Source organism: Uloborus diversus, chromosome 2 (genome assembly GCF_026930045.1).
Source record: "Uloborus diversus isolate 005 chromosome 2, Udiv.v.3.1, whole genome shotgun sequence".
NCBI lineage: Eukaryota > Metazoa > Arthropoda > Arachnida > Araneae > Uloboridae > Uloborus > Uloborus diversus.
The window spans coordinates 120209305-120236670 of NC_072732.1; the positions used below are offsets into that span (position 1 = coordinate 120209305).

General features: G+C 33.5%; 1 protein-coding gene across 1 annotated transcript in view; it reads right to left on the reverse strand.

Annotated features, from left to right (window-relative positions):
- Positions 1 to 27366, reverse strand: part of LOC129216013 (putative phosphatidate phosphatase) — a 65769-nt gene that overhangs the window by 30559 nt on the left and 7844 nt on the right. Inside the window, exons 3-4 of the mRNA XM_054850149.1 lie at positions 23917 to 24227; positions 3120 to 3177 (exon numbers count right to left, since the gene is read on the reverse strand). Of these exons, the coding sequence (XP_054706124.1) occupies positions 3120 to 3177; positions 23917 to 24227 (369 nt within the window). The remainder of the gene's footprint in view (positions 1 to 3119; positions 3178 to 23916; positions 24228 to 27366) is intronic.

Below are 27366 nucleotides of genomic sequence, written 5' to 3' on the forward strand. Positions count from 1 at the left end.
ATTAGGGGGGAGGGGGGTTCTGGGGACTACAGAATTCTTTCGACATTGGTTTTTATCAACTTATTTTTTTTTTAAACTGAGGGGTCCGAAACCGTGAGTTTGTACAGCATACAGAATACTTTATGTTTAGTCAAAAAATGTTTGAAATTCACATTTCGGCGGCCTTTGGCTTTTGATTTGATAATCTTAATAATCTAGAGTCTTTCATGCTCCTCAATAGTATTTTAAGATTGCATTTTTTAAATAATTTTACGGAAAAAAATATTTATTCACTTTTATTCCAATTGTTACAAACAGGGTCGCTGAGAGCAAAAGCGGATCAGGGAAAAAAAATGACATAGGTCAATTTTTTCACAGGCCCCCTTCTACACCTTTCACCATTAAGATATTTTACCCTCTGAACGAGTTCAATTCCGAGCCAGGCCCCTATTCTCCAACTAAGCTGACATGACCTCACGTCAGTCCTTGTTGTAAGTTGCATTTTATAGCAATTGTGAATTGTCATTTATAAATAAAAGCATCAAAGAGACCAAAAGTATTTTAATTTTCTACGACCGCTAAGGTTTCCCTGTTTTTTTTTTTTTTTTAATTTATGCATTTATTTTTCATTACAACACTAATAACATATTGGCAGCCCCAGGGTCCGACTAACTAAAAGTTAGGCCCTAGGCCGATATTAATTTGGAGACCCCCTGAACACTGTGCAGTGTTTGATTTATATTTTTAAAGCACAGCACTTTTGGGGCCCTCTTTATCTAATCACACAACTATGTATAAATCACTTATGTACATTTATGATTCCCCTTTGGGCACCCTCATAATCGTAACCAAGTAAATTCGTTACTGGCAGAATGATTAAAAATCCCCCTTTAAAGAAGTTTTTTCCCAATTAAAGAATCATATTTTTTAATTTTTAAAAAATACATGTATTTCTCATATCGTTGCAATGCTATGCATAATTCTTTTAAACATTTGGGATCACTTAGGAACATGGGGCCCAGACCTAGACCTAGTCAGCCTGTGTGGTAATCAGGCCCCCCCAAAAAAGTTTGTTTAGGGTCTACATTAGTCGGGCCCTGAAAATATTACAAAGATCCAATTCGTCACACATCACGCAAAGCGAATATATGCATTGCAAGAACTTACAAGTTGACCGTAATTCATTGAAGCCTTACTAAACTTGCTAGATATTTACTCCATGTAGTGAGTTTTTCTGAATGTAACTAGACTGCAAACTGATTATAGCAGAGCAAATATGCTGGAGGCAGTCCTTGTTTCAGAAGCCTACACTTTGATTTAGAAATGCATAAAATGGAGTTAAAACTGCATAATTTGGGTAAAACAGTTGAAATTAACTGAAAACTAGAGCTGCTAGAGAAAAACTAATTTCATATTTTGATTCAGAGCCCCAAACATATCTAAAATCAGTCCTCAAACTCTGGGCACCAAACATACAACATTTTTTTTTGTGCTGTAAAGTAGATGCTGGGACACTTGGTGTTCCTGTCAAAGGGGTAAAATTAAGCAAACAAAATATTAACTACTTTTAAATTTATTTCTTCGTTTAAACAATTTCTTTAAATAAAAAAAAAGAAGAATACTCCCCTACAACTACTCCCGTAGCAGACCAAAAAGGTTATTTTGTTTTTACAACCTCAATGATATAAATCAGCGAAAGTGGAAATAAATAATAATGTTTCTTCCCTCAATGATCAGTAAAAGGGGAAATGTAGGGCGAATTTATTCTGATTAGTAGATGCATCAGTTCGGAACTACGTAATCAACACAACGCTTAAAGTTGCCCTAAAAAGAGTGAAGAAACAAATTTCCCCCATTAACACAACGCTCGGGGTCGAACGGCGCGATGACACTTCTTCCAGGCCCACTCAAAGAGAAAAATCGCGGTATCAGTTGCGGTTTTACAAGAGTAGCAAATGAGTACATTAGTTAAAAGAGAAGAACGATTGAACATCTGGAACTCTTCAAATCTTCAGATACAAAAGGCTTTAGAATCTCCACAGGGGTCGTGTCTCCCCGACTCCCGCGAGGAAATGGCAACCCTCCGCCAAGCCAGTTCACCGTTGGCGACGAATTTGTTCCTAAATGTCGGCTTTAGTCCAAAACCATGTTTTCGTTAGTTTTTTTTTTTTCTCTGCGGAGCTTACAAACTGCTCTCGAATTGGAACTTCTTCTCCCTTATCTATATTCTTTGGTTTCGCCTCGACTAATTAGGAAAACAAGTTCCGATAATTAGCCTTCCAGGGGACAGTACCTGCCTATAACAAAATTGTCTTACCTTGAAATCCATTTAAACACAGCCCAATCCATTGTTCAACCTGATAAAATACATTCCAGTTGTCAACATAACATTAAAAACATATCCAGAAATCAGTCCATAGACATACCGAGTCGCCTGTTTCGCACGTGTAAAAAATTCATCCACCCCGGTGATTCATAAAAAATGGTTTGTCAGGGTTGTATCATACATTTACACAGTTAAACAGTTTCAAAAGAAGTGAAATGCTCATCGAAGGCTATACTTAAGCTTTTAGCTTAGCAAGTGGTGCTTTTGCCCATTGTTACTCTATATTGCATGTACTGGAGCTTAAACATTCTCTTCTAGTTCATAGTTAAAAATTTTGGTCTTTTGACCATAATTAATGAATCCTCCACGGCTGATGAGCTCTGGTTTCACACTTTATCTATTCCTACTTAATAGCTGTCTGCATTTTTCCTTTTTATCATCATTTATTATTTATAATTTGTTTAATATTTGAAATTCTGATTGCTTAATTTTATATTTACTTGGCTTTTTAGTTTTGCTGCGTTGCGCATCTATGGGCTCTTGGTGTGGTCTTTTCAATATTTTTCACTTTTATTATATATATATATATATATATATATATATATATATATATACATACATAGGCTTAATAACAAGGCAAAAGTGTTGAATCATCAGTGGAAAAAAAAAACTAAAATCATTTAAGAATAGTGGTGTTTGAGAGGTGCTCCACTAAAAATAAGAAACAAAAATTAGTAAAAAGGAACTTACTTTACAAAGAAGGAATTAAAATTATAATACTTAAGGAATGCAAAACAAATAAAATGATACTAACAACAGCAAACACCATCGTATATGCAGAAAATGAAGAATGGCCTGATGGAAATGAAAGCCTAAAAGAAAATAAAAACATATAAGAACGATTCACTTACAACGGCCAATAAAGTCAATTATGAATCATTATGCAATTTATAATTTCCACAGTGCTTAAAACTTGTGGCAGTGTATTAATTCTTTTGTCCGGTCAATCAAGTTATATAAATACAGTACGAGACCTTAAATCCAGAACTCTCGAGACCACAAACTTTCTGGATATTTGATCCTTATTCAAAAAATAATAAAAATTTTTGTTTAGTATGACATTTGGCAAGTTTTTTTAAGTCTTGCCAATGCTTACACCTAGTTTTTCTTCTATTTATCAAGCAATCTCAATGAAATCTCAATCTCTAGATGTTGTTTGCCAGGGGCTCGGGTGAGAGATGTAAATAGGGTTGCTGAAAAGAAGGGGGTATTTAATAAAGAGGATGTAGTTACTTTGTGGGTGGGAACTAACGATGTAGGCCATAGTAACAATGATGAGTTTACAAAGGAATGGGATTCCCTGTTGGACAAAGCAACCAACTGCTCGGCAAATGTCCAAGTGGTTGGTTTGCTTCCCAGGTATGGAGTGCATAGGAGTTGGTTAAACCAACGGGCTAGGTGTATGAACCTGGTACTCAAGGAAATTTGCGTTAAGCGTAGTATCAGGTTTATTGATGTGTGGAGTAGATGTAAACGAGATTGGATTGCTAGGGATGGCCTACATCTGAGCTCTACAGGGGTCAAAATGGTTAGTGGTTTGATTTTAGAGGCTTCAGAATCAAAAAACTAAGTTGGAATGGGGGGCATGGTTTAAGGAGCAGAATTCGAAAGGGTACTAACTATCGGGATTTTAGTAGAAACGGAAATAGGGTGGCTAATAAGAGAAAAGATTTTAACATTTGGGATTCAAACAATCATGCAGCATTAAATAAAAGTAAGATGGGCTTACTTAAGGTTTTTTATACAAATGCTCGTAGTATTAGGAACAAGATGGAAGAATTGAAAAGCATAATTATAGACGAGAGGTTGGATATTATTGGAGTTACCGAGACATGGGCTACCGAAAGTGATGATAATTTATTATCTATTGCTGGGTATAATTTGTTTAGACAAGATAGAGTAGGTAAAAGAGGTGGTGGGGTTTTATTTTATGTCAGAGACACTTTAATTTGCAATGAATTGGTAATTAATGATAAACCTAATGAGATTGATATGATTTGGCTGGAGTTGATTAGTAATAAGGGCAAAAAACTACGTTTGGGGAATATTTATAGGCCACCCAACTTAAGCCAGGGTCAAGACGAACAGATGTTTAGTATTATTAGTGACATTTCTAGCAAGGGGTCAGTCATCATAATGGGAGATTTAAATTTTCCAGGAATTGATTGGAATAATTTTTACCATAGTAATAGCAGAGAAGAGGATTTTTTGAAAGTAATTGGTGACTGTTTCTTAGATCAAATTGTAACTCAGGGTACTCAACAGGACGCGATTTTAGATCTAGTTTTCTGCGACATGGAAGGCTCTGTTCAGGGGTTATGTGTAGGGGAACACATTGGAGATAGTGACCACAACAGTATTAGTTTTGGGATTAAATTTGATATGCACAAAGTAGAGAATTTTAGGTTTGTGCCCAATTTCAGAAATACTGACTTTGTGGCACTTCGGCAGAGTTTGAAAGCAGTTTTTTCCTCTGGATTGGACAATAGCGATGTGAATCTTCAGTGGGCAGAGTTTAAGGAAAATCTAGCGAATACGGTTAGGGATCATGTTCCTTTTAGGAGAAAGGGTGTCAACACTAAAATTTGGCCAATGTGGTTCTCCAGGGAAACTAAAGACGCTCTAAATTACAAGCAAGCAGCTTTTCATAGGTTTAGAGAAACAGGTCACAGTGCAGATAGGCTCCAATATTGTAAGGCAAGGCGTAAATTTAAGTATTTGGTACGGATTCAGAAAAGAGAGTTGGAGCAAAGACTGGCAGATAACATAAACAGGAATCCCAAGAGGTTTTTTGCATATGCTAATTCGAGGAAAGTTCGAAATAGTCAGGAAATTATAGAACTGTGAGTCTAACTTCGGTGGTTTGCAGGGGCGGACTGGCCCTAAACTTTTAATGTGGAAAAAAAAATTCATGCCGGCCCCATCCAAAAACGTTTGGCTGTAGTTTTCCAAACCTAAAAAGTTTCTAGTGTGTTTAAAAAAAAAAAAAGTTCCTCCCCCCCCCCAGCAGCCCTCACCTCTCTCCCCCCGCTGAAATACCTAGATTTTTTTTTTTTTTTTCAGAAATCCTTATTTAACTTTTCATTTCAAGCAAACTAGTGGGCAGATTGATTTAAACTAAGCATACAGCAAACGCCCATAATATACAGATGATATTTCAAGGATCTAACTTTCTCAAAAATATTTGCAAGCTTAAATTGCTCTACGCAATAAAAAAACCACTGTGAAAACTGTATGGCTTCTTTGAAAAGCCGCATTTAAGAGTATTTCGTTTATGTAAAAGTGAATAAAAATCTTATTTAAAACAAAACGTAATACATTTGAGGCAGTGAGAAGCAAAGGGGTGTAAGCAGATATTTTCAAGTTTTGAGTAGAATTCGTATAAAGATTACATCCTAGGTAGGCTTTCATTGAATTTTTTTCTAAATCATGCTGTACAGCGGCACCTACCAAGGCTGCTGGTACTATCTCTTGCCCCAAGACAGAGGAGGGGCCCACCTACCATTTGTACTGGTTATCTCCAAATTTTCAAATTTTCCTCTTGCATCCCTTGCTTCTCACTACCTCATATGGCCATGAGCGGTACTATTTACCCTTCAGAAAAAAATTCTTTTTTTTTTAAGTCTTTTCTTAAAATTGTATTGCACGTATTCAAACTAATGAAAATTTTCATGTAAACCAAACGTAATATATCCGTTCAGAATGAATACATCACAGATCATGAGACAGTGAGAACTGATCGGAAATATCGGATAAGCCCGAATTAATCTACAAAAAAAAAAAAAAGAATTTCGCCGGAAAAAGTCGCCATTTGTCTCAGTGAGAAAACTGATTTTCAAAGGTATCTCTCAAAATGTTATCTAGTGAGTGAAATTTATTTATCAGGTTCTAAGAACTAAAGTGAAAATCATGGGATATACACTTGGGGTAGGGGGATTGCGGTCTCCTCCCAAGGCCCTTGGTTTTAACGTAGATTTATATTGCCAATAATTTTAATACGGTAGTTTATATGCATGTAAAGATGGTTATGACCAAACTCCCCTCCCCTCTCCACAGAAAGCAAGTTCTGGCAGAACTTGTGCTTTATGGTATATGTGTGGCCTATGCTACATATTAACTTGCCTTTAATAATAATATTCCACTGACACAACGTTTTCAAGTAAGAACAATTTATTTATGAGCTTCCAAGATTTAAAGTGAAAATGAAGAAATGTATTGGGAAAAGCAATAAGATGTGCGTATTCTTTTTCGTAAGTAAATATGTTAAACTAAAGTTTAACCTACGAAGATGTTCAACAAAGTGAAACTCAACCGCTTAAACCAAAAATATAACAATTTATACTTCTATTGTACGAGTTTACATGCTTGCTGAAAATAAATAATAATCGAGTAACAAAAGAAAGCACAACACAGAAATAGTCCGACTTAAACCTTTTTAATGACATAAATTAAACGAAATTAATGAAAACGAAATAATATTTGAAAAAAGTTACTCAAGAGTAATAAACTAAAAATGACAAAATTAATATTACTCTTCAAGAATCAGTGAAAATGTTTTCATACAAGGCCCTAATTTCGTCAAACTGAAAAATCTAATAATAACTTTGTAAATTTCAAATTAGTGCTAAATCTTATCATTTTATCCGGAAAAATTTTATCCGAAATTTGAAAGTATGCTATTTAACAAATTTCAACATTGCATTTATCAATTTGACACTGAATAATAACATTAAAATTGAAAAGTATATGATGATAAGATTTTTAAAAATGTACTTTTCGTACTAGTTGCAATATGGTAGTGCTACTAATAAATTAAAAACTAATAGTTTCTGGGAATACTGCATTTTAGATTCGGAAATTTTAGATTTGCTTTTAAGATTGTAACATTAAAAATATAAGTAAAAATAGATACATTATTTTTGATTAAAATGGGCAAAAACACTTAAAGCAATTACACTTATCAATCTAGCTAAGAAAGAAAAATCTATAAACAAGCATTACAAATCAGTTAACAGGAAAAAAACTTCAAAAATAAAGATTATTTGATGAAATATTATTAAATACTTAAAATATGGTTAAAGAACCTAATTTTTTTTTCTTCTATAACTCAGTGTATCCCTTTAAAAGATAGGGAAACAAAATTTTACAGTATTTAAGACATAATAATTACTTAAATTTTTCAACATTCCTTTTTAATTTTATCAAAAAATTTCTTTCAAAGCATGTAACTTATATTTTTTTCCTTAAAAGTAATAGATTATGAATATCCGTTAAAGATTACTTGGTACTAAAGATAAAAATAAAAGAAATCGCGAGAAAAAAACACATTTCTACAACATTAATCTTTCTTACAAAAAAAGTCTACTTTGTTGAGCAACAGCATCAATGGTATCCTCTGAATCTATTTGATTTAAAATGTCCTTCTCTAAAGACATCAACATGAGAGCTTCTAAATTTTCTTGAGAAAGGGTTCAACAAAAAATCATGAGTGTAAAAAAGAAATGAATTAAGTTCAGGAGGGCCATGCACATCCTCATATCTTGGACAAACATACGAATTGTACTCAGGGCAGGTTCTGGATACCGGAACAAACCCTTCTCTCTCTCTCTCTCTTTTTTTTTCTTCAAGTTTAAACTGCCACAAGTTTATTATTCTTCCAAATCCTAAATTTCATACCAAAAAAAAGGGGGGGGAGAGAAAAATGTTCTGCTGTCTTTGAGAAGTATATTAATAATCTTAGTTTATTATCTCCCTTCAAAAATTAATTACTCTTGAAAAAAAGACATAAAAAATGTGTGTAACAATAATTGGATAAAATTGGTACAGTATTTAGGCTTTAAATTAAAATTAAGTACAGTAAAACCTGTAGAGTTGACCACCCTTGTAAGTTGACCACCTGTCTATGTTGACCTCTTTTGTCAGGAACGGAATTAGTCCTATCTTATATAATGAAGGAAAACTTCTGTAACTTGACCACCTGTCTATCTTAACTACTAATGTACGCCAAATTTGGTTTGGAGTATTGTAAAAAAAAACTTTGTAAGTTTATCACTTGGTTTTTTTTTTACTTTCTTCAGTAAATTATTTTATTTTATTATTCATTAATTTATTATTATTGTATAATTATTTGATAGCTTTCCAAGAATGTTTTTAATGCTTTGATGCATAGGCGGATTTACGGGGGTGCCAAAGGGTGCGCCGCACCCCCAAAATTTTTGGATGGGTTTTGAAAAAAAATAGTTTAGTATATTTCACTCAGAGACGCAGTTGGGGGAAAAAATTCATAGCTGCTATACTAGTAAATTTACTTGAATACAGTGTAGTATCACAACACGTTGCTAATGCAAGAAAAACATAACTGTGCACATATTAAGAATTAAAGTAACTTGATCCATTTGGAAAAAAAACCTAATAAATAATTTTATGAAAATAAAGAAACTTCTCAAACAATTTATTGTTCTTTGCTGTGTTTTTGTATACAATAATTGCATGTTCTGTAATCAATACCAATTCTTCTATTTTGAAATAACAATGGTTAATAAAGTCCAAAAAAAAACAAAAAACATGGCTATTGCAAGAAACTTTTTATCAATAAAATCTATATCGAAATCAACCGAAAACCAATTTTTTAAGGTACATTTTTGAAGGAAGACTCCCGGACATTTTGCTGCAGTGGTGCATCGAAGGGGGAGGGGGCACAAGAATGGCGACCCTCCCCACAAAATGCTGAGTAAATGTTTTTTTAAAAAATATTCTTTATTATTGAAGAGAAGAAAAGATCTCATTCTGGGAAAATGCAGTTATTTTACGGGAAAAAAAAGAATGTTGGGAAAAAATCTTAAATTTCTTTCAAAAGAAATGTTGACATTTAAATTTTTCAACAGCTTCAGATTATTGGCGGCGATTTGTGTGCCTCCTCCCCCCTCCTCGCACAATCCTACTTCTTTCATATCTCACCATTCCCCCCCCCCCTTTTTTTTTCATTTTTTCTATTTCGTTTTCATTTTTTCTATTAGTCCTCAAAATTTTTCTTCTCCAAAGCCGTTTCTCCAGCCAAAGTTATTACAGAGTACCTCAAATTTCGTTTCTTGGGCTTCACTTTCGCAAAATTTTCAAGGAAGATCTTCTAATCACCTAAATACATCGAAAATCGTTTAAAATTGCGGTTTTGGAGCTTCAGTTTTGAAAAACTGCAGTTTCCCTAACGTTACCAAATATGGTCTTACACTCATGTGTTTAAGACTTTAATTTTGGAAAATATTCGAACAAGGGCCTCCGACCCCCTTTCTCTAAAATCATCAAAGAGTGTTAATATTTTGGTTTTGAAAACTACTATTTCGAAATATTTAAGTGGGAGAATCCTTTTTTTTAATACCATGGAGTATTGCAGAACTTCATTTTTATGGACTTCAATTCCGAAAATTTTCCAGGGGAGAGCTCCAGAACATCCCGTTCAGTAACAGCATCAAAAATTGTCCTCCGTAGTATTTTTGAAACTTCAATTATGAAAAGTTAAAGAGGTAGCGTAGGGGAGGGGAGGGGGTTCCTATTTCTATCTACTTTTCAAAAAATCGATTGGAGACAGTCTATGAGTCTCATTAATAACCCAAACTATAAATATGGACTATAATCAGTTATAAGACTAAAATTTCTAAAAATAGCCTTGGAGCCACACGTACCTTTCTTGCCCCTAAAATATCACCAAGAACTGTAAAACTGCGTTTTCAAAACTACTATTTCAATTTTTTTTTTTTTTTTTTTTTTCTGGGGCGTGAATCCCATTCCAAACCAACAGCTGGATTAATTGCTTCTAACATCGACTTCCGTTTAAGACTTTTTCTGCAGTTTGAAATGTTAAGAATTGCCCATCCCCTATTCTTACTAAATATGGGTTACATCGCGTTTTTTAGACTTAAAAGTGTGTCCCGCCCTAAAATTATTTTCTGATTTCGCCACTGCCTTATTATTCCGGGAAACCCCCCCAGCCCCCGGGATCCCTGTTATTGTTGCACCCCCAAATGTTTCGGCCTAAATCCGCCTATGCTTTGATGACGGACTAGCAATTTACTAACTAAACAGCAGCATAAAGCTTATGCTGCTCTTTATTCTCCAAACTTGTTTTCATTTGTTGTTCTATTTGAGGTAGTTTTTTGTACTTTGTTCAATAAAAATAGGTGTCAGTAGAAAAGTACAAATTGTTTTCTTTCAGTTGCAATAGGTTGTGGCAATTCTGGAATTGCGCTAAGGCCCGGATCTGTACATTTTGGGCCCTCTGCAACAAAATGGGTAGGGCATCTCCCTAGTGGCCCAGTGTCTATTTGTAAAGTTAATAAGTCTCAATGCTAGTTTTTTTCCATCAATTTCTAGGGCCGTCAGCCCCCTAGAGGAAGTGAGCCCCCCCCCCCCCCGCACTGCGGGTATGCAGATATGGGCTTGCTAAAGAGCCCTTCTGGCTTATTTCGAGTGTAAGGGATTAAGATATAGGACATTTTAATTTTGCCTTTATGAACTGAGAGAGTCGAGCTTGTTGCTCTTTGGGCTGAAAGGCTTCAAAAAGAAAGTTTTGAATTTGAAATTAATAAGAAGTATGAAATATTAAAATGAATTCAAAAAGGAGAAAGCCAGAGAAAATTAGCTGGCACATATGGAATTTCTAAAACTACGGCGTCTAATATACTTTAAAACAAGGAAAAAATAATAAAACTATTTGAATAGTATTTTTAATTATGGTTTCACTTTCAATAATGTTAAACAATGAAAGTTAGTTGAACAGAAAGAGTAATAAGGGTGAATTCCTCGAAAAATGAATACACGGTGCGAGAAATGACAAAAAATATTTCAAAAAATCATTACTGCCCTTTATAAGTTGACCACCAAAGTACTGCACCGCGAGTGGTCAACTTACACAGGTTTCACTGTATGCAAAAAATACCTAATATCGATTTTACGTTCCTCTAAAATTTGCTTTTTTCAAGGAAAAAGGTAAGGGGGCGACGGATAAAAAAAATGTTGGAAATCACTGTTTTAAATATTCATACTGTTTGTTCTTTTATAAATTTTATCTTTGCTAAACGAAAATAGATGAATTGGACGGTGTTATACAAAAATGAGTTATCCAACAAAAATTTTCAAAAAAATAATGAGTTATTCACATAGCTTGGCAGATAAACTGATACACTACGGGGATACAAAGACGATTTCTATTAATATGCCATCTATGAAGATCAGTTTAGAACTCAATTTACTCAAAAGTACTGCTTGGTGGGTTGACCCATTTTTGTGTAACACCGTCAATTTGTTATAATTATAACTGACAGTTCAAGTTCTTATTATTTAAAGTGCTGATGACAAAAAAAAATTAAAAAACACATGATGATTAAAAATATTAAACTTACCTAAAAAAAATTCTTGTCACCCTTGAATTTAAAACACATGCAATCCCATTGAGCAGTCAACACGGTGTATAACAAATGACTCGTTTTTTTCCTCGGAGACAAAATTGTGGAGTTCTCAAAATTATCTAAATGGCGCCTTTCTCTTATTTCATTTGAAAAAGGTTCAATGTAATTTTTTCCCAGACAGTCTCGGATCAGATCGTCTCAGATGGCCACAAAAAAAGATCCCCACCCCCAATAAAACTCCTTACCAGAATTCCAGGAAACATCAATCCCGAACAGATACGAGAGACACCCATGGACCCTGAAGGCTTCGCTTTGGACGAAGACCACCCAACAAAGACATTGTTCCTTACGTAACAAGATACGGTAATAGTTAGGCAAGAACAGAGTAACGTCCTGAGAGTGACCGTTGGAAAAGGAGCGGCTGTTCTCCTCTCCCTCCGCCCCCCCTCCCACCCAAAAAAGAGCTGTTCTGGCTGCAGCCCTCGACACAAGAACGGCCGGCCTAGCTGAAAACTTTTTTTTAAAATAAAATTGAGAAAAACGGCACGTACACATTGAATGCACAGAAAACGGCCCGAGTTAAGGACGGCCCATGTGGAATTTTCCACATCTCACACGTGGCCAGTCCGCCCCTGGTGGTTTGCAAAATTTTTGAAACATTGATGAAAATTAAGATAGTAAATTTTCTAGAGACTAATAATCTATTGACTAGTTTTCAGTACGGTTTCAGGAAAGGTAAATCTTGTGCAACTAATTTATTACATTTCTATGACAAAGTTACCATGGCTTTGGACAATAAGAAGCCTGTAGATGTTGTTTGCAATGATTTTCAAAAAGCTTTCGATAAGGTACCGCATGTTGCTCTACTTAGCAAATTAGCTGATGATAAAAAATTGGCTGACCGGAAGGAAACAAAGAGTAGTTGTAAGGGGAAATTATTCTAATTGGAGTGAGGTCTTAAGCGGGGTTCCTCAAGGATCAGTGTTAGGGCCTGTTTTGTTCATTGTCTTTATGAACGATATTTACAAAAATATTTCTGGGAACATGAATTGTTTTGCTGATGATGTCAAAGTTATGGGGACTGTAGAAAATGAAGAACAAGCAAATCAGCTGCAAGAGGATCTAGATCATATTACGGAGTGGGCTGATAAATGGGGTATGACTGTTAATGTTGGGAAATGTCAAGTGCTACATTTAGGGCATGGAAATAAGTGTACAAGTTATTATTTGCAAGGTTCAGTCATTAGTCAGGCAGACAAAGTTACTGATCTGGGGGTCCTAATAAGTCAGGATTTAAAGTTTAGCCAACAGTGCAGCATTGCTAGCAACAAAGCCAATAACATGCTTGGGTTTATCAATAGATCTATTTCAAATAAATCTAAAGAAGTTCTTCTGCCCTTATATAGAAGTTTGGTAAGACCCCATTTGGAGTATGCTGTTAAGTTTTGGTCTCCTTATCTTAAGAAAGACATTAATGTATTGGAAAGGGTTCAAAGGCTAATAAGTGGACTTTCCCACTTAGATTATGATTCCAGGCTTAGAAGGCTAAAAATGTACAGTCTTGAGCAAAGAAGAGACCGAGGGGACATGATTCAGCTGTTTAAATTTATTAAAATGAAAGATGTTACGGGGCTAAAGTTTAGCACTGAAAACAGGACAAGGGGTCATTGTTTTAAGCTATTTAAATCTCAGGCTAACGTGGATATTAGGAAAAATTATTATTTTAGCAGGGTAGTGGAACCTTGGAACAGCTTACTGGAAGAGGTGGTAATGAGCAAAGGAGTCGACAGTTTTAAGAGGGCCATTGATCTTCACTGGGGATTGTAAATTGACTAGGACCAGTCTAGCTGGGCCCAGAGCCTGTTGCTGGTCGTCACTTTTGTATTTGTATTTGTAAATTCAATCTCAATGAATTTTTTCTTTTTTTACATCCTCTGATATGCAAAAAAAAAAAGAAGTCCATGATAATTGCCATTAGCGTGTGATCTGCAGATGTTGTTTTTAATAAAGCATTGCACGTTATGCATATCTTTACAATAAATAAATCATATTTATACCGAAAAATGGCTTTATAATTTTGCTCAATATGCATTGTTCCACATACTAATGATAGTATGGTGAGAAGTATTGTGAACTGCTGCACAATTACAGCAAAAGCTCTAATATTACGCATGATAACATAGCATTAAAGAAACGCAACAATAAGTAGAAAGTATTATCCTTTTCAACAAGTGATAAACAATTGTTTTCAATTTAAACATTTCAAATAAAAACAAATTTGGAAAAAAAAATTGATTTTTTGAGCAATCGCATTGCTTACCGGTCTCACTTGACTGTCCTTGGCATTACGCTGATTTTATTCCCCCCCCCCCTCGCCTTCCTCTGCAGCACCACCATTGCCCGGCCTCACGATGCTGCTCCTCTAGCGAAAACCGTTTCCAGGTCGAGTCCATATCCTACACACACACATATGCATACATACACACCTACACACACGCATACACACACATACCAACACACTCATGCCTGCACACAGACACAAGCACACACGCCTACATGCACACACACACTCGTCAAAATTCAAATTAATTTTTAATTATTATTATTTATTATTATTTTTTTACTTTAAGGGAGAAAAAATTACGGGTTTTGGGATTCCGAAATTGAGGTCCCATACTGAAGTTCAAATATGAATTATTTTTAAATACAAATAACAATATGACTTTTAACTTATAACACACTTTATCAAATCAAAACCGAATTTTATAAAATTGCCTTGAAAAAGACTTTTATGGAATAGGTGAAGTGTAAATAAAGGTAATAAAACTCTTTCGAAGAACCAGATACAAATTAACTCAACTTAAGCAGTACATAATAATTATCAATATAATAATATATGATTATCAATATAATATAGTTAAAATGACATGCATAAAGTTGTTTTAGGGTTTTTTAAGATCTCTGCTTTTAGTACTCAGCTCGAATACCTAAAATAGCATAGTGAAACTTTGTAAGTCGAAAACTTTGTCAAGTTGAAGAGAATCTTTATATTCCTGTCTAACTGGATGGAGAATTAACGTTATTTATTTTCGATAGGCCATATCTTATTTCTTGCCTGTCGCCAGATTTCCCGAGCTCAAGTGACTCTATTAGTCAATAGCAGCATTTACCCCCAAACAGGGTTCGCTGATATATATCATGATATACAGGTCCGTATCCAGAGGGGGGCCTGACGCCCCCCCCCCCCCCGCCGGATAGTTTTGTACCGAAAAACAGAAGTTTTTTTTTTCAATTTCCCATGTCGGAAAAGGAAAATAACAATTTCTTTTATTCTTAATTTTGTAACTATTAAATGAGTGAAAATTTGAAGAAATATAGAAAAAGCAATTCTAGTTTTCATTAGCTGCAAAGCATACTTGAAACTTGGACTTTTAATTCGGACTTCCTGCTCTTTTTCCCAATTCAATTCAGGGCCAAGGCAGGCCCCTTGTCAGTTTGGTAGACTTACTCTCCTCCAGGAGCGTGCACAGAAATTTTGGGGCCAGTCACAAATAAATTTTGGGCCCCCTACATATTGTTTACCCGCATTTTCACCCCTAGTTTAAAAAACAATTGAGCCTCCTTCAGGCTCGGGCCAACAGGTGTCCCTTCTCTCCCTGTGCGTGCCCCTGCCCTCCCCCCCCCCCCCCAAAAAAACTCTTATAAAATTTACACTGCACGGATTTCGAGCCGGTGACTCCCCAAGGGCTGGGCCACTAGTTTCAGATTAGGTTACCAAGATGTGCCAAATTCAGCTCCTTGACACATCCTGAGTAAAAAATGTAAAAATCATGATTATCACGTTTTTGTAGCATATTTTTCAAAATCAACTTTTGTGACTGATATGTTCCATGTCTTGCCATTTATTTAATACAGAATTAAGTGTTTTGAAATATCTTTTGTTATTGCTTGTTTTTATCTTACTTCTAATGCATACTGTTAATGTCGTAAGCATAGGACGAACAAGAAGTTCTTTCTCGAACTAAACGAGCCTACTTTCCCATATACCCATACAACTTTCTAGTACCTGATCAATATTCTCAAAAATAGCTGAAATCGCAAATTGTTTCAAACATATTTTTAAAATATTTTAAGCTGAATTCTAGGAATCAAATATTCCTCACTCATGTTTAAAAAAAAAGCAGCACCTTTTAAACAAAGCGGCTAATACACATTTTTCCATTAAAAAAATTCTTTAACAGCTTTCAAAACGAAAAAATAATAATTAAAATTAATAAGCTTATTAAAATAAATACATCATATCAAAAAAAATCGTTTCTTTTTCCCCGTTGCCCAAAATAATTTTTTAAATGAATTAATGCAATTACCAAAATAAATAAAAACAATAAAATGTCAAAGAAATAATTTTCATTGTCAAAAAAAAAAAATCGCCTGCGTATATCTTTATGTAGAAACATGAATGACTTCGGGTTTATTCGCCAAAAACTGAATGCCTAAATTAAAACTTTAGCGTGAAAATAAAAACAAGTCATATCAACAATAATTATTTCACAGTTAAAACCATAGCTGCGGAGTTGGAGTCGATCTCATTTTGGGATAAAGGAGTTGGAGTCGAATATCCAAAAATCAGAGTCAGTCATCTGTCCTCCGTGTATAAATTTTTGCCAAAGCTACGAAGTCAGAGTCAAAGTCAGGGAGTCGGAGTTGATTAATTATCGGACACAGGAGTCGAGTCGGAGTCAGGTGCCCCTAAATTCTTGGAGTCAGAGTCTGGAGTTTGGCGTCAAGAGCTGTTTTCAACAAAATTTGTTTGAAGTAAATCCGCCTTCAAGTACGGAATCTACATTGACTTTCAGTTTCCCCGCAGGCGCTAATGTTAAGGGATTTGAACTGTTCAAAATTGAACGGAAAATTGTTCAAATCAAAAAGGTATTTTATATACAAGTTTTTCATCAAAAGTTTTTTCCTACAAAGTTTGTTTGAAGCAAATTCGCCTCACAGTTCGGAATTGCCTTGAATTTTCCCTTAGGCGCTAATGTTAAGTTTTTTTGAACTGTTCAAAATTGAAAAAAAATAGTTCAAATCAAAAAGTGAAATATGGGAATGAGGTGTACTCGCCGAGATCTTTCGAACAAAAAAAAGTTTGTTCGAATCGGACTATTCATTCAAAAGTTATTAGGGGGGGACAGACAGACAGATCGACAGACAGACATTTTCCCCCATCTCAATACCCTACTTTTAATTTTTCAATATTTATTTAATTATTTTACTTATTTTTGATTTTTTTTTTTTTTTTTTTGTTTTTCGCGATATTTTTAAGATGCATTAAGCCTTCTTTCATGCTTTTTTTTTCTTCTTTTTCTGGGAAAGTAGGTTAAAAATCCCATTTACTCTGCTCTATTTCATTTTCTGCACTACTTGTGATTGAAAAAAAAAATGTTTGCTTTGAGGGAAATATTTCATTGCATTTATTTTTAACTTAAAACGGGTGTGTCTTACTAAGTTATAATCATTTTGTAAGACTGTGCAATCAACTTCTGAAAAGTGTAAGTAAAGTGCTTTAAATAATTTCAACTGTTCTAGAGTCGTTGAAAATAATTTAAGTTTTTGAAATTCCTTGAAAAGTTCTTCAAGTTTGTCTCTTGTCAAGAAAATAAAGTATAAATTGTCCAAATGGCCAGCATATTACTCTTTCGTTCTTATTCTCCATCTGAATCTCTATACCATTTCTTTTAAACCATTTTATACAACTTTTATACTGTAGAACATTTCATGAAAATGGGAGGGGGGGATAGTGGGGAAGTGATCAAAAACAAGCTACACTAAAAGCTGATATAAGCAAATGACAGCGTGCTTCTCTTTTCTCCTCTCTGTCAACTAATGTCAACGATTTGTCGAGTAAGCAATTTTTATTTTGATTGATCTTGATTTGCAAAAGAATGCTAAATTTTGCAATGTTTTTTGCCTATTTTTTTTCTAATTTTTGTAGTCTCAATTACCCCATATAAGGCTTCGAAATACAGATTTTTATGTATATTTTTCAAAACATTTCCCGGGGGAGAAATTATGGATCCCCTGAAATTATGGATGTTCTACACCCAGGGTTGACAAGTTTCTGCCAAGGTGGTTAAAACCACTGGTAGAAACCGCTTAAAACCGGCATGGCAAAAACCCCTTTCTGCCACATTTGTGGCAGAAACCGGCAAAAACTCAAAAAATGACATAAAAGAAATCTTTGATACCCAATAGGAATTTAGCACAGGAAAATAATGAAATGTTAGCCGAACCACAATTTAATTACAATATCATTTAAAAACCAAAAATTATGTTTTTTGTCCTCTGTAGCTGTCTGTAAGAAAAGGTGAATGGAAAATATAAATGATCTCTTAATTTAATATGAATAGAGGAGAAATAACAGAATACTCTCGCAAAAGAATAACTAGATGGCAACAGGGGCGAATCTAGAGGAAGGCCATGGGGGCCATGGCCCCTCCCAAAGCCTTGTGATTGTAGGAATTTCTTTAAGGAAAACAAAAGAAAAAATATTATGAGAAGATAACAAAATTTAACACATGTGTTTTACTGAAAAAGAAGTATAGGCCTTAATTGGGAGATAAATTACATCCCTATCCTCAAAACAAAACTTTTATTTCCAAAAATTTTCTCATCTTCTCTACATCATTTATTGATTCCAACTACAGACACTTGGACAATCTCTTAATGCTGCTGTTCTCAGAGTATACCTATTTTTTACAAGACCAAAACAAGCCTAAATTTCCGTTTTTATGGCTTTCATTTTGAAACTAGTGGGGGAGACCCCCTTTTCCAAAGGGGGGGACCCCCGGGAGACCCCCTTTCATAAATGCCTCGATAGGTAACAAAAATTGCATTTTAAGCCTTTTATTTGGGAAAAATGTCAACAGAAACTAGCTTATCCAACCCTTATCACTTAACTTGCTTAAAAGCAACTTAAATGAAATTTTTCGGGACTTCAATTACAAACGATTTTTGAAAGGACCCCCTCCCTACCTAGTTTATATCCTGATGATAGCTTTAAAAGGAGGTTTTTGGAGGAGCTCAGGAATCTTTCATCCCTTTCTAAAATATGTATAAATATAGTTAAAAATCGAATTTTTAGAGCTTCAAAAGCAAAATATTTCCAGGAAGGAAGGATTCTAAGCACCTTCTCACTTCCTTTAATGTAAGCAAACATAACCTAAAAGGGCATTTTTAGACTGGACAGCTGAAGGGCTAGAAGAGCACCCATCCTCTTCTAACTTCTCAATGTATAATGACAGAATATTTCGGTTTCTAAGCTTTATTTTCAAAAAGTATTTGGGGGCCAGCTCCCGAAACCTGACCTTTCTCCGTACATCATATAAAATAGACAAAATGCGTTTTTAGTTTCCTAATTTTCAAAAATTGCTCGGAAATTTAAATTTTGAAATATTTTCGAGGGAGATTCCTAAATTCATCCCCTCACCTAATGTCTCGATACCCCGAAAATTGAGTTTTTAAAACTTTATTTTAATAAAATTTCTGGGGGCGACAAACTTTTCGGGGGCGGCAAATTCGCTATTATAAAACACATTTTTTGAATTGAATTGTTATTCTTGAAAGTAAAATATTAGCATTCTTTCATATTCCACAGAGACTATTTTTTCTTGTAATTTAATAATGATTACTTTCACACATCTTATGAAAGTCAACAGTTTTTCAATCATGGTATTTGCCGAATCGTCAGCAAAATTTCCCGAAAAAAAATTTTTTTTGAGAGATCACTGTGATCATTTCATCGGGGCGCCTCAGAATGTGAAATGCCATCATTTCTTCATAAGTTTGACAGTTTGAATCTGGGAAACACTTTTTTTGCGTTTTTTTGAATCAAGGAAATTTTGCTTCTTTTTGGGGGGGAGGGGGCGGCAGATTTCAAATTTGCTTAGGAGTGGCATGGCGCTAAATTCGGCCCTGGCGAGTTTGTTCAAAAATTTCGGATGGCCCCTCCCAAAACAATCGGCTGGATCCGCCACTGGATGGCAATGCCATCAAGGATACAGCAAAGATTCATGAAACTTTCATCAATTGTATATATTTTTTAAATAAAATGATCTACTATGTAGTAACTGGGGTGGTTTTAAAATTTGACTGGAAAAATAAGTTTTGGGAAATAGGGTCAATTTGTTTTGTAAAGCTATGATATTAGGTATAAAATAGAGGTTACTATCGGCAAGTAAAATTCTGGCATTTTTTCTTGAGCAAATGATAATTTTAATCCCAAGCATTTTAGATGACACGTATAAGCTAGCAAATAACAATCAGTAACTGCCTGTTTAAATCTGTATGTCACTTCTTTTTCTTAAGTGCCCTTAAGATTCTCGTCCTTTAGATTAATACAAATGTTACGAGCATCTTCAGTTAAACAGTTCTCTTTCTGATCAAACTAAATCAAGGGCAATGAGTTTTATTTTTTATAATGATGAAATAGAATTACATTTTTTAGTTTACTTAAACAAATATCATTTTGTAATTACTTGAATTAATAAAGATGCTTTTTAGTTTTTGCCAGTTTCTGCCGGTTTTTACCAGTTACAACCAGTTTCTGCCGGCAGAAAGCCAACCCTGTCTACACCCGACTTAAATGGGGCACTCCCCTGTTATCCTTACCACTACAAGATGAATAAAAAAAGGAATAAGAAATTAAAATAAAACTAACAACAGTCCAGCAGTGGAATCGTTAAAAATCGAGACAAAAAGCATTTTCTATGTTAAATATTTTTATGCGTGTATGTGTGTCTATATGTATATGTGTGTGTGTTGGGGCAAAGTCTGAATCCGTGCCCCTCCCAAAAAAGAATTCTGGATACGACCTTGATGATTATATATCATGATATATATGCAATATTTACTTTGAAAATATCATATTTTCGATATTTATTTTTTCAAATACAGTATTTTCATTATGAAAGCTTTAATCATAGTAATATTCTTATAAATATAATATTCTTATAGAAATATTCTATAATTTAAAATAATCAAAAAGTTATGTACTATATTTAATGATGTATTAATACAAAATTAATGTAAAAAAGTAATACTATAATATTTCTTTTTTATTTTATATTCATATGTTAGCAATATAACAATTTTTACTTCATATTAAAATTGCAAAATTAAATATTAAACATTGGTTAGGAAAAAAAATGTCTCATGACTGTGCACTGACTAATGCTTATTTTTTATTTCTGAATCATGTAACTATATCAGGGTTGGCCTAATTGGACCCAATTGGGTTGGACCCAATGGGTTTTTTTGAAAAAAACCATTTAAAAAAACCCAATTTTTAGCCCACTTTTGGGTTTTTTTTAAATTTTCTGAGAAGTTTTTCAAAAAATTGATTAATTTAAATACTTTCACAATTTAAACTTATTTTTTATTTGTTCTTTACCACAGACAATGGACATAAAAAATGAATTTTGAACTTTAATAGTATTTTTTAACTCTTGACAGCATTAAAAAAATACTTCAAAGATTTTGAACAAATATATTAAACTTTTTTCTTTAACTGGTCAATAACTCAAATTATCTTGACTTAGTCCTGTCCCGTCTGATTTTCTCAATATTTGTAGATTGTACAGAGGACCAACATGTCACAAATCTCGAATAAATAAGGTATATTTTTTAGAAATCAACAGGTTTCTCAAACGGTCAGACAGAAAACAGAATAGGATGTACAGTATTTTCATTATCTTACGAAAAAGTTTGATAGTTCTTACTCTGTACACAGAAATAGAAAAACAGGCAACATAAAGTTCAAAGAAATGTCTTGATTAAGCTGGAATTCAGTAAAAAGGGATTTAAACTACTTGAGGTTCTACAGTCGTTTTGCATAACAAAATGAAATACAATAAAGTAAAATGCAAAAAAAAAAATCGTAGTAATTAAAAACAAACAATAGATTTTATCACTCGAGAAGTAAACTTGCCTTAACTGTTGGTAATCATGGAAACTAAAAAATTTGAAACTTCACCATTCTTGGGTTTTGTTGTCTTTTATACTTTTTTTCAGAAACGCTTCAGAAACGCTCAGACAATTTTTGCGCTTTGTCCATATACTTACGCTACAATATGTTACAAGTACCCTACATTTTCCCTAAAAAAAGACAAAAAAAATCCACATTTCTTTTAAAAAACCCAGCTTTAGTTGGGTTTTTTTGGGGGTTTTATTTAAAAAAACCCAAAAAACCATGGGCTTTTTTAAAAAAACCCGTGGTTTTGCCAACCCTGAACTATATGTAGCTAACTGAAGAAAAATAAGTAAAACAGCTAATGCTAATTTAACTCCATTACAATATGGATAAAAATGCAAAATGAAATATTATATATAAGTAATGAAAGAAACCTTAATTTTAAGTCAACTCAAGAAAGAAAAGACACTAGTATTACCCTGCTAAAGTGAGGTTCACTCAATATTTATTTTTGAGATAGGGCCTTTTTTCAGAAAAATTGATTAAAATAAGACTTTTTTTACAGTACTTTCCAACTATTTTATGTCATGACAAAAACTACAGTTCAAATATGTAGTCAAGGGGGACAGCATCCCTTAGTTTTTTGTTTTCACACTGGTGTCCTCCGCTTTTTCAAAGATTAACACATAATACACCAAGTGTCCCAATACTTTTTGATTCCATTAATTATGCGTACATCCATAAGCATCCTGTTCCTCAACCAAACATTATTTACTTATTGAAATAAGACTTTTTTAAGGCCTTTTTTTTTACATATATATATATATATATATATATAAACACAATTAGGTATGCATGCTCTTGCTATACACTAGTTGTTTTAAGTTAGACAGTCATTCAAAATTAAACAAAAACATAGATAGCAATTCGTCTAATTTAGTGGATATTTCAAAGAATAATGTTTTATCACAAGCAGTTACACAGGCTAATTTTGGTTATTTTTGTGCAGATATTTAATTTTAAAAACAAAGCTCTTAATGACAGAAAGTATGAAATTTGAAGACATGAGTGAAAAAGTTCTTTAAAAATAAATGGCAAGACTCAAAAAAAAAAAAAAAACCTTGCAGTATTTAGAATAGTTTTCCCTTGATTAATTATACTAGGTATAATAACTTTTTCTGCTCTTTTGGTCAAAAAAGTTTAAATTCACAAATGAAGGTCAAAGATTGGAAAAGCTGGCTTTGTGCAGCGAGGAAAAATGAGGATCAGCAGTACCACTTAGGAAGAAACGTTCACGAACAAAACCTATTTTATCACACAAAAAGTAATGACCATATATGGAAATAGTATAAGGTCAATTATTAATTATTTATTGAATATTGTCTTGAGTTGACACTCAGTTATTTATAACTGAATAAGAATATTGGCAATGACATCGCTGCATAAGATTTCAGAGTTGTTTCTTAAATATCGCAAAGTTCTAAAATGTTCAAAGTTCGCAAGGTATTTCACAATTGTTCATTATCAGTTAAATGTTCTTTTTTAAATACCAGCTTCCTCATCCTTTCAACCTTATCATCACCTTTAATAGCAGCTGTGGAAGGCAGATGGACTAGGTTCTACAATGTTCAAACACTAATATTTACGTTCACCATGCAATAAAAGTTCATAAACTAAACTATTTGAATTTATTCGAAACAATTTGATAAATCTTATTTCTAAATAAAGTAAAAAATATATCATTTCCTAGGATTTTTTTTTTTTTTTTTGGAAAAGAAAAAAAAAGGTAAATGGTAAAATGTATGTGTGCTCTAATTTGTTATTTCTATGGCTATTAATACATTACTAGCTGTGTCACCCGACTTTGCATGGTATACCTTGAAAATAAAAGTAATGTCAAGTGATGCGTGATCAAAAAGGGGATTTTACGTCAAAATCTAACTATCATAATTAATAATTATTAATTGATAGTTCCACTAATTATAATCTGAGGATTATGTTAAATAGCCAAACATAGGGACGGAAAAATAACGAATCTATTGATACCTGGTTCGATGGTCAGTTCATTGGCATCCGGGAGAAGTAACTCGGACATAGATACATACATACATACATAGATACGCTCAGTTTTTAATTATATAAGATTTATTCTATTTTTCAATTCAAAAATGTTGATAAAAACATACCTTGATTCACGAAGTCTGTGCTGGTCAGTTGATAAGCATGTGAAATTTGTGATATAAGCATGAGGATCACTAATTGATGTACAATTTGGAAAAGGATTGCATACTTGAAGGAAATGTGGTCGTAATCTTCCGATACTATATTTTGCAATATCTGTGGTAAGCTGCGAAACACAAGCACCAAACAAGAAAACACCAACTCGGATATATATTTTCCAAACAACCCGTGGGATAGGTTTTCCCAGCAAGTTTTTTGTCCGACCTCTTACTCCTCTTTTTGAGTGAGCTTCATTTGTGAATTCTGTTAGACAAATCTGAAAAGATTATTATAATTAGAAAGTAAATAATGACAACAAAATTAATCGACATCAGTAAAAATACTCCCATGACAAAAAATTCGGACATGAATAAATTTAAGTATTTAACAAAATTATTAGTATTACAATTACACATATTAACTGAAAGTCAAATTAAAAAACAATTCTAGTAAAAAGGAAATCAAACATTTAATCAAAAAAAAAAAAACTTGTAGCTTCAACAAGAAGCTCACTATTTCCTTATTTTGATTTATTATCTTCTTTAACAATCTGCTATAAATAAAAAAAAGTCAGGGTGCTCTAAAGATAGATTTACCAAACATTCAGATTTTGTGGGAATTGTTTGGGTGTCAAACAGGACTGTACATAGGGTTTTATTGCAGGAGGGGACAAAGCAATTTTTTTTTTTTAACTTTCCAAATTTAACTTTGAGAATATTTAAAAACTTATTCCCAATTGATAGGTTTAAATATATTTAGAGGGGGCTGAGCCACTTCATAAAATCACAGTAGTTACATAAAATGTAAAAGTAGTCCAACATTTTCTAGCCCGAATTTTTATTAGCTCCTCTCATTTGAATCGATTATTTCAGAATGGGCATAATTCAAACTAATGCAAATTTCAGGAATCAATGAAAAGTGATTAATTCGTTCAGAAATGAATTAAATTCTACGAAAATTTGAATGACTAATGTAGCCACAAGTAGGATCATTACATGACCTTAAATCCCCTTCATTTCGTCACTAAAATTGATTAAATTTTTTTTAATTTGGACTTATGCTTTTTCTGCAATAAATATCCTGAAAGACTAGTTTACAGTGATGAAAAGGTAAATCAAGTGAAACAGATTTGTTTCAAACTGAATTATGATAATAAAAAATATTACAAAGTGACAAAAATAGCTAGCGAAGTTTGTATTCATAAATTCATTTTCTTAAGAAAATACATCGAGTATTTTCCTTTTTCTCTCGTCTTGTTTTAGTGAAATAGTAAAGTCTAGTGTAAAAAGATAAATATAAAAAAAATACAAAAACTAACAAACTGAGATAAAAAGCAAAAGTTTTACATGTGTATAAAACTAGATTCATACAGAGCTTTCCCCAGAATTAAAAAAGGGCAGGGCACTTTTTCGAAACTAAAAGGCATGTTAATTACAGCTTCAAAGCATCAGTGGATATAGTCGTAGGATATTACTGTTATTCCTGGGTTCAAAAATGTCTTACTGTTGCAACAAAAAAAACATTTATGAATTACTTCGTAGGACATTTGAATAGTTTATAATCATTTTCAAAGCAGGCGATTGGGACTAAAAATTGGGGAAGAGGGGGGGGGGTAAAAGGGGGGTCAAAAAAAGAAAGCAACTAAAAGCCATAGGATTTTTAGCATCTGCAAGAAAAAGGAAAGAAAAAAAGGAGCGAAAACAGTACAAAATTTTGCTAAGGCTGGTTTTGAGAGCATGTGAGTGGTAATTGATGCAAATCTAACAGCTTAACTCACGTTTCTCTTAAGATTTTGATGAATTATGTACATAATAACTTTCCCCAACAACACACTTTAACATGAATTAGACTTACATTAGTTACCACAAAGTACTTTGAGATGTCACAAACATTTGGTAACAATTTCATTCAGCAAGAATGGCTTGTTTATGTAAAACAATTGATTTACTAATATCTAAACAATGAATATATAAAGTAAAAGTTTCTGCTTGTGGCTAAATAATATTTTGTAAGCAGATATACATAAGTAAAACAAATTATTATGATCTGAAAATTTGGACATTCTGCTTTTTTTTTTTTTTTTAATTTCTAGTTTTGATTTCTAAATTGGAAAACAAAGAATGAACTATAAAAGGGGGAGGGGCAGAAAACTAATTCTTTCAGCTGTTACTAGCTGTAACTTAAGACTTTAAATCCAAAAGTAATAATTGCTCTTGGAGTAACTACCACCATAAGGAAACAAAACCAATAAACAGCACCAGTTTCAAAGCACTTAGTATTTATTTTCAATAATTAAAAGTCATTTGTTTTCATTTGAAATGTCAAAAATCATCCACATTTGACTTTTACATGCTGAATTCTTTTTATTTTTGTCATATTTTTGCGTTTCTTTGATGCCACGTGTCACGCGAAATATTAGCGTTTTGCTGTTAATCTGCAGCAATCTTTTAGCATCTGCTTTCAGTTTTCGATATTTCTTATTATTTTTTGAGTAGTACACAATATGAAGAAAACTGAGCAAAAATACAAACGTATTTTTCAGATAAAAAAATTATCGGCGTGCGTATAAAGCATAATAATAAAACAGAGCGTATTATCCGCTAAAACAGCACGTTTCAGCAAATAATCGTGATTTTGATTAATTTAAACTGAAATAAAATTTAAGAAAAAAAAAATTAAATTTGCAGAGCAGGAAAAAAAACGGAAAAAAAAAAATGGAGCGAATTTTGGACGTTGGCCAATTTTAGGTCGGTGGATTTGTGGCGCTCCATTGCATCTACTTAATTCTAATTCAAAATGGAAAAGCACTTTTAAAAATTTGAATTTGATTGAAATATTATAAAATGTAGGGCTAACTTAACGTTAATCTGGCTGGAAGAGAAGTAGACTTTTCTTAACATACATGTCAATTGGACAAAGAAACACTTCCCTTGTCATGAAGCGATAAGGAGGAAGGATGACAGCCAGTATTCTTCGCTACAGCCCTCCATTATTAAATAAAGGGCGATGGGAAGCCTGAGGCAAGGAGCAAGGAAGTGATTCTGGGAATTCAGCAGTGGGTTATCAGTAGTGTTCCCAAAAATGAAAGGTCCTTGGAAGAACATTGTTGTCTCTACAATGCCCAGTAGGCCACTTTTTATCCCTTGTGGTAACTGATAATGGAAGGCATGCTTTTCTGATAGTCAGCTCAATGGCAATCCTAGTTGGGAGGCGAGGAGGAGGGGCGGATGTCGCTATTTTCACTTAGAAGAAAGTCATTGTAGGAAAACAATGGAAAGGGACACTGGCTCCTTCCTTTTTCTAATAAAAATCTTAAATCGAAAGGATGCCAATTCATGAACAAAAAGGCAATTAGGGCGTCATTTTACCGATAAAACGGCAAGTTGGGCGCGTTCTAAGAATCAAAGGGCAAGTTG